This window comes from Phalacrocorax carbo, chromosome 3 (genome assembly GCF_963921805.1).
Source record: "Phalacrocorax carbo chromosome 3, bPhaCar2.1, whole genome shotgun sequence".
Lineage (NCBI taxonomy): Eukaryota > Metazoa > Chordata > Aves > Suliformes > Phalacrocoracidae > Phalacrocorax > Phalacrocorax carbo.
Genome location: NC_087515.1, coordinates 122,830,111 through 122,843,427, shown reverse-complemented (window position 1 = coordinate 122,843,427; position 13,317 = coordinate 122,830,111). Strand labels below are relative to the sequence as shown.

Sequence of the window (13,317 nt, the reverse complement as noted above, 5' to 3'; positions counted from 1 at the left end):
TGGCCAATATGCTAAGAGCAGTTATAAAATGGGGAGACAAATTCCTTATCAGGTTGACTTATGTATACATCTAGTAAGATTAAAATTTGCTCTGCCTGTTAAAGTTCAACTTTTTTGATGGCTTGTGCTTATCAGTACTTCTGAAGGCTATTCACTTGCAAGACTATATCTACACTGTCAGGTAGCACCAGCTGATCTTCTCAAATGGATTCCTGGAGGATATGTTGTTTCACAGTGCTGGTTACCTGCTCCTATGCCTTTATGGTATTCCCACCGGCTCCTCCATTTTCTGGCTTGGGATTGGGGTGAGGTGTAATTTCATTTGTCTCTGATTTTGAAACTGTACTTTCTATGTTTCAGATCCAAAATGCTGTTGAAGACAGAGGTAAGGATGCAACACTTTTATGTTAGTGGAAGACTATCAGTCATCAAATGGGGAATTATATGAACTCATATCATTTAGTCACTAACTTAGGTGTATTATTTCTTTTGATAGTTGATGATGTTGATGGAGGACAGCTGAGAAAGGACATTCCAGAAATAAACTCAGGTAAGCCAGGACAGTAAGCAAGCAGAGTGTTGAACTATTACAGAGATCTGAGCTAGCCTTTGGTGACCACAAGTCTGGCAGATGTGATGGCACCATGGTGAGAAAAATCCCAAATGTATCATGGATACAGTGAGTATTGCAGGGCAGTTAAAAATATGCGATGAACCCCAGATACTTCTGGAGAGAAGGGAGAAGGCCTCTGCTTTGGAGTCTGGTAGCAGTCAGAGAAAATGGAAGGGCAGGAGCAGGGCACAGGGCAGAGGACATAAAGGTCCATAAAAGGTTGGTGTTGGGAAAGGGAGATGGAAAGGCCAGGAAATTTCCACAAGGATAATTTTGTAGGAAGCCCAGGATCTTAATTTTAAATTTGGCACCACATGCAATGGCTCCTGGGGAAGGCCTAGCAACGCCTGGACTGAGCCTGCATCCCTCTCCTCTGCACTCTTTTGCAACACAGCTCCTGGAGAAACCTTGGCTGTGGCTCTAATTCAACTTCTGCTTTCTTGATGTGCATTTATCTTAAGTGGCTTGGTTGGTTTAAAATGACCTATGACCAAGATATGAAGCTTAAGTACCTTCATCCCTACCCCAGGGTTTCAAGGCATTGCCTTGAGAGAGTTTTCATTTCCTGGCATTGCCTGTTATCTGATTTATGCTCTGGTGTAGGTTTCCTCTGGTTTTGCTGACAGAACAGAAAATGTGGTGCTAGTTTTTGTGGTTTTTTTTCCTTCTCTCCATATATATGTGAGAAGAATATAAGTTGTTTCTATAACAAAGGTCAGAAGATGGACTGTCTGTGATGGGATTGTGCCTATATAATAGCACTAAATGAGAATGTTACACTAGCAGGACCATACAGTGGCTGGGGTCTGGACTCAGCTCTGCATAGGGAATTTGGCACCTTAAAAAAAAAAGCTTATAAAATAAGAGCCTCAAATGATGTGTTTTTAAAGCGTGGAAGGTGTGTATCAGCTGCTTAGAACACGGGTGTCTGTTGCCAGTTCAAATACATCTCCTCCAGCACCACTTTAGAAGGGGAACGATTCTCCCAAACTTTGTATCTACCAGCCCAGGTAGGTATTTTGGATACCCTTGTGCATCTCAAAAGGCACCAGACACCTATGTTTAGGCAACTGGATGGACACACAGCTGTAACGGGATCTGAGACACACAGCACATAGATTTCATTCTTTCCGTCTGAGCTTGGTTCAGGCTCAGGTATTTGGAAAGGTGGATGCCTAACTTTGGGACAAATCCATTCCACCTATATTTCAATTACAATGTTTGGAAATCCACAGTTGTTTCAGGATACAAGCCTGGGAAAAAATAACAAAATCTCTGGGCAGCTGTCATGAAATCGTATGGACATCTTCATTCAACCCCAAGTCCTCCTTTGCTGCAGACTGAGGACTGGCATGCTGCGGTGTGGCAATGGTTATTTGTTTGCTTGTTTCTGGCAGTTGCTGTTTAAAGCGAGATGGGTTGGTTGCTGAGGCATCCTGATTGATTGTGCGGTCTTTGAGAAAAACACATATTGTAGTTCTTGATGTCTTACTCTGGCCTAAATGGTTGTTTATCTCATTTCAGAAATGGGAAGGAAGCTTTTTGAAGGTGATATTATCTTACCGGTATGTGCTGCTGACCTAAACCAACATCAGCAGGAGTGTAGATTGGGTTTAAAATGTTAACACAAGCATGTTGATCTCCTTAACAGCTGGAGAGGAACGCTCTGAGAAACAGCTCCTACAGATGGAAATTTCCCATCCCCTATATCCTAGCTGACAGCCTGGGTAATAAGACATTTTATTATGGTAGCACTGTCTTACTGGCATTAGATCTACTCTGTTTTTGTCCATCTCTCCGGGTTGCTTTTGTTTCATTTGTTATTGAGTTATGTTGCATTAACGCCCTTGTCACTGCTGGCCAGACAGAGCGATCCAGCTCTGCCCCTGCACACGTCGTTTTAAATGTGAGAGCCATGGTGACCAGCTGGATGCTGATGAGCAGCCAATTTAACTAATACTAGTGTTTCTGGCTGAGATGTCTAGCTCAGGAAGTCAGGAAATCCTAATCTCAAGAGTATGCATGTTGATCTACTGCACCCTTCCTGCCTTATCTCTCCTTAACAGTCCCAGCTCAGTACAGGCAGAAAGGAAATGCAGATATTTTATAAGTAAAAATGTTCACAGCATTCTCCCTTCTTCTTTTCATCTGATTTTAGTCACTATTTTAAATTTTGAACAATTTAAGTGTAAAAACTAATAGTAAATCAGTGTTAAAATACTATGGGTCTTTCCTGTGTTTACTAGCCCTGAGCTCAAAGTTTACAATACTTGAAACTATATAATAACATGCAATAAAATTACCCAGCAAAACCTGAGCAATGCCCTGGATGTCCAAAAGTCTGCTTGTTTGTTTCAGCACTATCAGTTTATCTAATAAAAGATACTATCTCTCCCTATGGCCTCTGCCAAAATTGCTCCAGTCCGGGAATTCTGCTAACAGCCTCCGGCTCTATGATCCAAGTAGATATTTTTTATACATGTTGATATTTTTAATACATGCTTGTTCATATTTTCTATCTAGAATTATAGATGTTTATAATATCATAAAAGCAGACAACTGCTGTTGTTGTCCTCTGCTGTGTGTTTCAGATCTGAATGCTAAAGGTGTTATCCTGCAGGCGTTTGATATGTTCAGGCTGAAGTCGTGTGTTGATTTCAAGCCCTACGAAGGGGAACAGACTTACCTGAAATTTGAGAAGCTGGATGGGTAATTTTGTATTAATACTTTGTTTTGTACCACCTTGTTTGACATGATAGCTTTTCCAACTCAGGAGGCATTTATTTTCATTCTTGCTTGTACAAAGGACATAAATACTTGAGCCACATTTCTGTCCCAGAGCTTATTTGTATTACACTGGAGATAAAACCAATACAAACAGACTAACCAAAGGCATTATCTGCATTTGCTGTTCTTTTAATGTAAGAAAACATTATTTTATTTCCATTTGCATCCTAGCTACTGAAATTAATCCCTTTCTTGGCGCTCTTTCAGGGCAAACAACCAAATAACTTCCTCCTGATGTGGTTAGGGGCAGGGTATGTCACTAGTGTGTTGGCATTAGCATGTAGCTTCCTCCTTGCTTTCAGATGCAGGGTTGGGTTTACCTGACCAAGCGTTGAAGCCAACAACCTCTTCTGCTGTGCAGGTCACTGCGGGTTGCCTTTGCAGTCAGTGGGGAGGTGGTGACTCTTCCAGGCCACAAACGGTCTCACCTAAAATAGAAGTCTAAAATAGGTTTAGTGACTCACATCCCAAATGCCCGTTGCTATCCAGGGACTGTAAAGGTGCCAGGGAAGCTAACGCAGTGGCAGATGCCAACTCTGTGACTGTCTCAAGTTAGGTCAGGAGCCTCCCCACTTTCTTGGAAGGACTGTCAGGAAGCTGATGACACCAGCTAGCGTCTGTGCCTAGGAATCGAGTGTAGATCCATGCTTGGGTGTGGGGAGACTGCTGCACTGCATTTTTGGACAGGTTTTTTTATGTTTTTAAACACACAGTGATGACTATTTCTGAATCAACATGAAAAGTTAGGATTTAAATTGGTATTTAGGAACTAAACCAGGGAAGCCAATGCAACCTGAGTCCGCTGGAGGCTTCTCAGTACCTTTGAAAATTGGGCCACTTATTTAGCCACTTTGGTAAACAAATACATAAAAAACAGCCAATACAGTGTATGAGGTTATAAGGGACCTGCTGTACTTCCCTGTACTGCTCATCTTCTGCTACTCCCCTTCCTATACTGGTTGAGCTGGGGCTACCCAGAGTTGAAGAGCAGTAACGCTTGCCATCACCACCTCCTTTACAAGAACTGCAGCCAGCTGAAGAGCATGCATGCATTGCCCTGCAGGGAGGGCAAAATGAAACAAGAAGGCCAATCACATCTGGGACAGGGACTCATTGCCAGGCTGTGGCAGGATGCTGAAGGTATACATTGCTCTCTATTCTGGCTGGCATTGTAATTCTGCAGTCTTGGCAAGACTGCAAAACTCAGGTGGGAAATTCTAAAAGATATTATTTTTTACTTTTACCTTGGTCTTGCAGTTGGATTAATATGTAGATACAAATCATAGACGGTATTATGCAAAATGGGTGAAACACCTGAGTCTTTGCCCTACAGGTGCTGGTCCCATGTAGGGGACCTTCAGAGTGGCCAGACAGTGTCTATAGGAGAGAGGTGTGACTACAAAGCCATAGTGGAACATGAGCTCCTGCATGCCCTGGGATTTTACCATGAGCAATCCAGGACGGATCGCGACGACTATGTTCAGATATGGTGGGATGAAATTGTTGAAGGTAGAGTGAAATGGTTGACAATTGTCTGTAGATGCATATCCCTGTTTTTACAGTGCTAAAACATGTCTGGTTGAGAATAGTTGCCTACATGTTGACAATTGGACAATTATTTAGTCCAATTATTTTGAATTATTTTTGAATTATTGAGTTATTTTGAAAAGACGTTATGTGCTAAGTTTTATTTCTGGTCTTGCCTAATCACGTATGTTTTTGTCTAGGTTTTGCATATGCCTTTGACAAATACGATGACACTTTCCTTGATGACCTCAATACCCCATATGATTATGAGTCAGTCCTGCACTATGGACCATATTCTTTCAACATCCATAGCAACGTTCCTTCTATTACAACAAAAATTCCTGAATTTAATGAGATCATTGGGCAGAGGTTGGATTTAAGCAGGATTGACTTACTCAGGTTGAATCACATGTACAACTGCAGTAAGTCCTTCTTCTCACATACGTATCTGAAAATCCTTACTCAAGCTTCATGGTAATGTGGATGGAGTCATATGAGAAAAGCAGGAACACTTTACCCTTGGCATTCTCTCGCAATGCTAAAAGAAACTATAGTTCTTATGCGACAGCAAGATCCATGGTGGCTAGATCCCCATTTCTTTATAGAATACTATTGGAGTGAATCAAGGGTCTAACACCTTTCATTCACACAGACTTTCCTGTAGTATTACTTATAATAGTTACAGTTTCCTTCATGGATGATGATGATCATGCTGATAAAATCTTCTAGTAACAGTAGTCTGGAATTGGGGTCTTGGAAATCAGACTATTTCAAGTTCCTTTTTCTGCCTGTGCGATGTTTGATAAGACAATTGGGGTCCAGAGCATGAACAGTGAGAACTGTGCTTTCCAGCTCCACTGGCAAAGCTGTGAAAGTAAACACTGCACATGCTGTGCGGTACTCACACACTGTGTTAATATTTACCTGAATATTTCCACTAGGCTCAGCAGAAGTACATCTGATTTACACCCTGAAGAGGGAAAAGGGCCACAGAGCCTGTTCCAGGCAGGCTTAGAGAAAATGATGGAGGTCTGAAAGGGAAAACTCATGTAGGGGCTGAGCTGGTTCCTGCAAGGAAATGTTCAGACAAGAGTGGGAGAAAGAGATAATGTGTTTCTTTCAGGAGGAAACGTCATGTATGTGTGGTAACAGAGACATAGATGTGAAAGTGTGTAGTCTTAAGTTGTATTAAGAACATATTTCTTGATGTTAAGTGCTGTATGTAAACACTTCAGAATGGGGTTAACAGTGAGAACCTTATTTGATATTAATGGACATGATAAAATATGTTACTCTATTCCCGGCAGCTTCGAGCCTCACCCTCCTGGACCAGTGCTCCTTTGAATACATCAATATCTGTGGGATGGTGCAAAGGGGACAAGATGGTGCTAACTGGGAGCACACATTGGCCAAACCAGGAGATGAAGACCATACTTTGGTGGGAAACTGTGCAGGTAACACTTGTAGTTTTAGATGGTCATTAGGCTTTACCATGCTTTTATGAGACATGAGAATGAAGATATGCAGAGATAAATAAGTCATTTGGAACACCCTTCTATTAATGTTGATCACAGTATACCTGATGCTAAACATGACTCTTGAATTTTCAGCTAGAAAGGCTAATAATTTTAATTTGAAATGTTAACCCTTCTTTAAATCTCCTCCCTACATTGTAATATCTCATAAAGAAATGGAAGTTTGAGACTCAGGTGCTGTAAATTGGTGATAGCTCCACTAAAATGAAGGGAGCTCCACCAGATCGCCACAACTGACTTTGATTAAATTCCACAGAATTGAGTCATGTCAGACTCTCCTCCTTTTATGCATATGTTACAGTATTTTGAGACATTTTCTAGGTTTTTTTTAAAACTGAAGCTGAAAGGCGCTTTCCCTTTTTACATGAGTTCACTTGAGGCATCCCCACAGAAGTACCATGCATAAGCAAATATCACAATGCACAAATCTTGTTTGTAGGCAAATTCTGACATTGAAACCAATCCAGGATCATCAAAATAGGAAGCTGAGCTTCAGCAATGTGTCACAGAGCAGGAGGAAACCACCCTCAGAAGACTTCTTCGAGGGAGGGGTATGCTGCATGGTACAGAGCCGTATCAGGAGGGTGTAGCTGCTGCTAATTCAAAGTTTGTTTGAGACGCACCACACAGGGAGGCTGAAGGATTATATGAGAAGCAAACCAGCAGTGATTTCCCCTCTTCCAAGGAGAGTGTTGGATGGGGTCCTTTTGATTGAGTATATGGCTCTGACTGCACCAATTTGAACATATATTGAACGTAAATGAGCAAACTGAGTTCTGTAGTATTTCGATTGCTGCCAGGACACAGGAATTGAGTAGGATCTGTTGTTTTCAAAGGCAGTGGGAAGAAAATTAAATACGGCAGAGGAATATTATGTAAATGGTCCAAAAGTCCTCTAGCAAAAATGTTTCTTTTGAAAGTCAGAAGAAACGCATCTGGTCTGTGTACAAGTGGTCACTGTTAGGCATGTCTGCTTCCCAAACACAGGTGGTAGTTAGTCACAAAAGTGTCACACAGTGCAGGAGAGGGCAAAAAATACTGAATAGAAAAGAAAGCCATTTCTCTGGAACTTGTTCCCAGGGAGGAGAGAGCAAGAGATGGCTTTTGGCAGTAACAGATTGTATTTGTTGCCTAATGCTGTGTTTGGTTACAGTTTAGAGATCCTGAGGTTATACCAAATTTGCAGTCAGTGAGGAGAGCAGGCATGTAGCAGGCAGGGCGAGGGGATGCTCCTGTTCTCATCACATGTGGGGTTCGAGAGGGCAGATGTACGCCTGGTGAAGGGCACAATGCAAAAGCCAGCACTTGGAAGACCCACCGAGCAGGGAGCAAAACGAAGAAGAGGGTTGTTTAGGTCCCATCATTGGCAAAGAAAGAAATTTCTTATTTGTAGAGGAACAAGTCTGTCTGGCTGTTGTCTGATGAGCTGTTTGCTTGCAGTTTGCAGGGTGTGTGGTTTGCTGACGCTGTAAAGGCTCTGGATGTGTAACTGGGCATGTGGCTGGGAGCTGACAGCAGCTTCCTGCCTCTTGTGGCCAGTGACAGACAACTAACTGCTCTTCTTCAAGGAGGGGGTAAAAAAAATGTTTTAAACCTAAGCAGTCAGACTTTGTAAGTTCCCTGAGAGCAAATGAATCAGCAGTTATTGAAAAATAAGCAGCTTTGTTGGAACTTACTGCAGAAGGCCAGCAATGCTTATGGGAGCACATCCAAGGAGAGGCGTGCAGCTGGAAGCAGCAGTGGAGCTCAGAGTGGTGTCTGGTGGCAATCTGGAGTCATCCTTCTCTACATGGTCTCTGCTGTTTGCATCAGTTGGCTCCCAGACAGACAGAAAAGTGCAAGCCCATTGATGCAGTCACAGGGTATTTGTAAATCCCCAGTGTGATGCAGCTTAAAAATATCCTTGCTGTTGGGAGAGACACTTCCTATAGGAAGGGGATGTTTTGAGGCTATTAGGTGAAGCTGATGCACTTGCTCAGGTTTCTTCAAGAGCTGATTTAAAATTGGAATATACAGGATGGGGCTGATGCGTATGATGAGGGTGCAAGTGATCAGCCTCTGCAACCGGGAAAAGCAAAGACTCAGAGGAGGCGTCACTCCAGCCCACAGACAGAATTGCAGACTAACTATGAAAGAAAGGAAACAGTTATTTCAAACACATTAGCATGAGAGGGCATGATGATACAAAGCAATTGGGCTGGCAGTTAATAAATTCTTTACCCATTACAGAAGTAAGGCAAAAATGCCTTCAGCTACTTTTATAGGACAGTCTGATCTATCGATAGAAGGCTTATAAGGCACAGTTTCTATGCAAAGCAGAAGACCAAAGGCCTTGACCTAACAGGACCCTTCCAATGCTGTCCTAGTCTCAATCCCTGCCCGAGTGCATCCACTTACATTTGCACACATTTACAGGATTGGCACAGGTACAGTTCATACTTCGTTTCTGAAGAATGCAACCTAACGTGTACCTTATCTAATCAACTGAACACTAGTTTGCAAGCCATATTTCAATGCATTTTCATTTTAATATTGATTTACAATTTAGGTAGAATTCTTTTCTATTGATTTTTTTTCTTTTACTTTGAAAATAACTTTCTAACTCAGGCAAGTGGAAACTACGCTAAAGCTTATTTAGCACTGGCATTTCATCACTGAATGGATCAAAACCTTTTATCACATCACTGTTTTGTCCTTCCCAGGTAGAGGATATTTCATGCACTTAGATACAAGAACTGGACATCCTGGTCAGTCAGCTCTTCTGGAATCTCGCATCCTTTATCCAAGGAAGAAGGAAAAATGCCTTCAGTTTTTCTACAGATTAAATGGAAGTCCACAGGATAAGCTAGTTATCTGGGTTAAGAAAGATGATGGAACTGGAAATGTTAGACGGATGGAAAAGCTGCACACTATTACACGTAAGTGAAAGAATGTTTTCATATCTGAAGTGCTGGCAAACTTTGATGTGAGACTACACTGACGTGAGCAACACCAGAATTAGTGCCCATGAGAATAGAATTTGTCTCAGAGGCAGTTTCCTTAGGACTGTTCCTAGATTGGCTAGGTGCAAAGCATCAGACAATCACCATCCAAACAAACAGGTCACAGGGTGCTTGAGGAAAACACAGATTGATTTGGTATTGTGTCCTGGACTTTCCATTCTCACTTATATTTATTTCCTTCTTCAGCTGATGGAGAACATCACTGGAAATTGGCCAGCATTCCCTTCAGTGTCCAAACCAAATTCCGGTATGGGTTTCAGGGCATCAGAGGAGATTCAGCCAAGTCTGCCGGGGGGATTGCCATTGATGACACCAGCCTGACAGAGACAAACTGCCCCACCAACATCTGGCACATCAGAAACTTCACATCCCTTCTTAACAGTACTTCAAAAGGTGATCATATCAAAAGCCCAGTATTTTACAGCTCAGAAGGCTATGCCTTTGCTTTACGGCTGTATCCTCATGGAAGAAATACATCATCCTACACGAATTACATGGGGATTACATTCCACCTCTGCAGCAGTCCGAACGATGACCTTCTTGAATGGCCGGCTGGACACAGACAAGTTATCTTGTCAGTTTTGGATCAAGACCCTGATGTAATCCACAGGATGTCCCTCAGCCTTAGCTTTACTACAAACCCAAACCAGCTAGTATATGGTAAGTAAGAGTGCACCAGGGAGAAAAACAGAAATGCAGAGGTTTGCTCAAGCTGGAGAAAAGTGTTTGGAAGTCAAGAGACAGGGCAAGATTTTCTCTGCAAGTAACACTACTGGGCTGACTGGAGATCAGCTCTACTTACTTCTATATTTTTGCACAACAGGCAGAAATGACACCCTGCAATGGGACAAACCATCTATCACTGGAAGTTTTTCTTCTTCCTGCAACTGCTACGTGAGCCCAGGTGTTGGCTGGAATACATTCCTGACCCACAGGGAGCTGCACTGGAAAAAATTCATTAAAGATGACAGCCTTTTCATCTTTGCTGATTTTGAAGGTAGAGTATTACATTATCAGAATCCCCACTGGAACAAAACAAGTACATACTCTTCTGTTTGTAAGGAAAGCACAAAAGATGAGGGTGATTAGCAAACACCTAGAGAGTCATCTATTTCAGGAACAAGGTTTTTAAACGTCTAGTGATTTCAGGTGCCTGGATTTTTTAATATCCAATATGAAACCCTGTGGATGACCCTGATTCTCTGATCCCTGAAAAGCAGATTTCCAGGACAGATAATACTTCCATTTCTTGAAGATCAGTCTACTTAACCATGTTCCTGTTTGCCACCACCCCTATATCACTTCTGACTTAAGAAAATTGTGGTTTGAAAATGAAAGGGTCCTTATAAGACCTTGAAAAACTGGCAGAGGAGTTTTTCATCCAAAGCTTCTCTCCTGAGGTTGCAGTTTTTGTCAGGGCTGTGTGCAGCCACTCTTCTGCCAAAGGCAGCAGGGAAGGGGAAGAAGAAGGAAAAGAGCTGTCTGGTGTAGAGGCCAGCCTGGCAGACACCCCTCTGAGCAAGCCAAAGGGACTGCATGCCCATCCTCTGTGGCAGCCACATCTCAGATGGCTGTATTCACCTTACCTCATGTTAGGTGTCCAAAATGAACTTTCTAGACTCCCCAGTTGGTCATTTGAGACCAACAGGTACCTCTGGGGAGCAGTGGATCCCATTCCATTATAGTTGTGATGAACTGCTCTTCTGATACACTGATCTCCACCAGCTGCAAAGTGATGCATCACTGATGGCAAATGGTAGGTGAGATGAATCTTATCACCCTTCTGAAGTGAGTTTCCTTCAGAAAATGTCAGTGCCTGGGAAGTGGCAATACTTTGTATAAGTAAATAATCGTTAAACCAGATCTGACTCTAGCAGAGGGGTCAGAGGACTTGTCTCCGATAGGAGAGGACAGTTGAGAGTATGCTGTGATAATCCAGACTCACTCCATGAATTGAGGGCTGTAATCACCACTGTGAGCTCTCCTGGTGGGATGATTTCTCCCTGCTCTTAATGAAAAACAAAATACAAAGTTCTTGTTTTCATTCCAGCAGAGAATATAGCAATTTTTGAAATGGCAAGAACTTTCGCAAGGTGGGAAAGCTGCTTCCCATGACTGCTTAACCAGGGAAGTGTGCTGGCTAATAGAAATGCAGAGCAGTCTACATTTCTGGCATACAGAATGACCCAGCTTTTCTGCAGGTTATGTAGTGCATTCAGCAATGTTTCCAAGTCCCCTTTAGCAGTAAGAAAAGCAGCTGAGGCCTCTTTGTGCTTTCCCTGACAGCGCTTTGTACCGGGAGTGATTCACTGGGGGAAATTCAGTTCCGCTGTATGATATGGGTGCCAGTGGTCCCAAAAGCATTTGCAGTTGCTAGGTGAAATTGTAGTTAAGCTATTGAAAGGCTTGTTAGCAGACTGCATTTAGTATCCAGTTGTAGACTGGTTCAGCTTCATTTCTAGACATTAAATCTAATACAGTCACATTTCTAGGGTTCAAGTCTCTGCATTTGAATTTTCATTTTGATACCAGGGTGCCTAAAAACTCAGGGGCAGTGTTGCATTGCCCTCTGATGGAAGTTTGAGGTTGTCTCTGAATAACCACTGAGGGTCTGCCCCATGCCTCCCACTTCTCCACAAGCCTTTCCACCCTCTCTCCTTACTTCCCAACCCTGTTTCAGGTCACCTCTGACCCAAGCCCCCTACCCTCTTTCCGCAATCTCCCTCCAGCTCAGTAATCCCAGGATCTCCTGATGGGCTTGAGAAAGACACAGACAAGAGCTCCATGCGTGCCCGCAGTTCCCTGCCCTTCCAGGTTGCCCTCCCACCTCCTTCACTGGGTATTGCTGCAGCCTCTACAGCTATTCGGATGAATTATTTTTGCTTCATTTCTTGCCCCTGGAATCAGCCTGAAAATCAGCCCAACACATACAATAGAAATGTACTATATATTCCATGCATTAAATTAATTACTTTAACTGCCTTTTCTTGCAGATCTCACCCCTTTGATTGCATCTGAAGTCCCAGTCCATCCCTGAAGTGCCCTCAACCTTGTCACTACAAGTGCAAACAGTCATCCATAACAGATAAAATATATTGCTTCACTAAATAAACCGTATTCTGTGGTTTCTGTATTTTAAGAATTATAACTAAGCTTCCCTGATAGTTTAAAAAGACTATACCCATAGACTATCCAAAGATTATTTTGGCCCAATCAGCAAAGTGCTTCTCTTTTAGTTATATCATCTTTTTTCTTTCCATGTTTCATACTTTTTGTTAATCTTTTCTGATGGCAACGTTTACTTCCCAGCTTTTGTGTCTGAAGTCTCTCTGTCTGGCCTTCCCTAGCCAGAAGTGGTTGACTTTCCAAGATCCTGTTCTGGCACTTCCCTTTTCTCTCCATGACCATTATTGGTTCTTCCAGCCCAGCTTTTGATAACGCTCACTGCCAAGTATTCAGCTTGCTAGGTCACTCCTAAAAGAACAGCATGCTTCCCAACCTTCATCTGTGTCTGGACACAATGCAACATTACTGAGAAGTTTTCATGAAAGCAGAACGGGAATTTGTTTGGATCTTGTGGTGGGTTGACCTTGAATGGCCACCAGGTGCCCACCAAGCCACTTTGTCATGCTCCCGCCATCAACAAGACAAAACACCTTCTTCCCAGCCCTCCCTTCTTCCCAGGCTCCACTTCACTCCTGACTTCTCTACCTCCTCCCCCCAAGCAATGCAGGGGGATAGGGAATGGGGGTTGCCGTCAGTTCGTTACACATTGTCTCTGCCGCTCCTTCCTCCTCACTCTCTTCCCCTGCTCCAGCGTGGGGTCCCACTCATGGGAGACAGTCCTTCACAA

General features: G+C 42.8%; 1 protein-coding gene across 1 annotated transcript; it reads left to right on the top strand.

The window, feature by feature from the left end:
* The first annotated feature begins 217 nt into the window (after positions 1–217).
* LOC104045508 (meprin A subunit alpha) lies at positions 218–12,501 on the top strand. Its single transcript, XM_064448578.1, has 13 exons — positions 218–264; positions 361–385; positions 497–550; positions 2,138–2,178; positions 2,265–2,340; positions 3,205–3,322; positions 4,734–4,909; positions 5,128–5,349; positions 6,235–6,381; positions 9,165–9,380; positions 9,651–10,124; positions 10,288–10,461; positions 12,458–12,501. Exons 1-13 carry the CDS (start codon positions 262–264, stop codon positions 12,499–12,501), a joined length of 1,770 nt encoding a protein of 589 aa, XP_064304648.1. The 5' UTR covers positions 218–261.
* The last annotated feature ends 816 nt before the right edge of the window (positions 12,502–13,317 follow it).

Excerpts from the sequence above, each read along its gene's own strand:
- LOC104045508 (XM_064448578.1), top strand. Across the intron at positions 386-496 it reads AAATGCTGTTGAAGACAGAG|TTGATGATGTTGATGGAGGA; the intron begins GTAAGGATGCAA and ends TTCTTTTGATAG. Across the intron at positions 10,462-12,457 it reads CATCTTTGCTGATTTTGAAG|ATCTCACCCCTTTGATTGCA; the intron begins GTAGAGTATTAC and ends CTTTTCTTGCAG.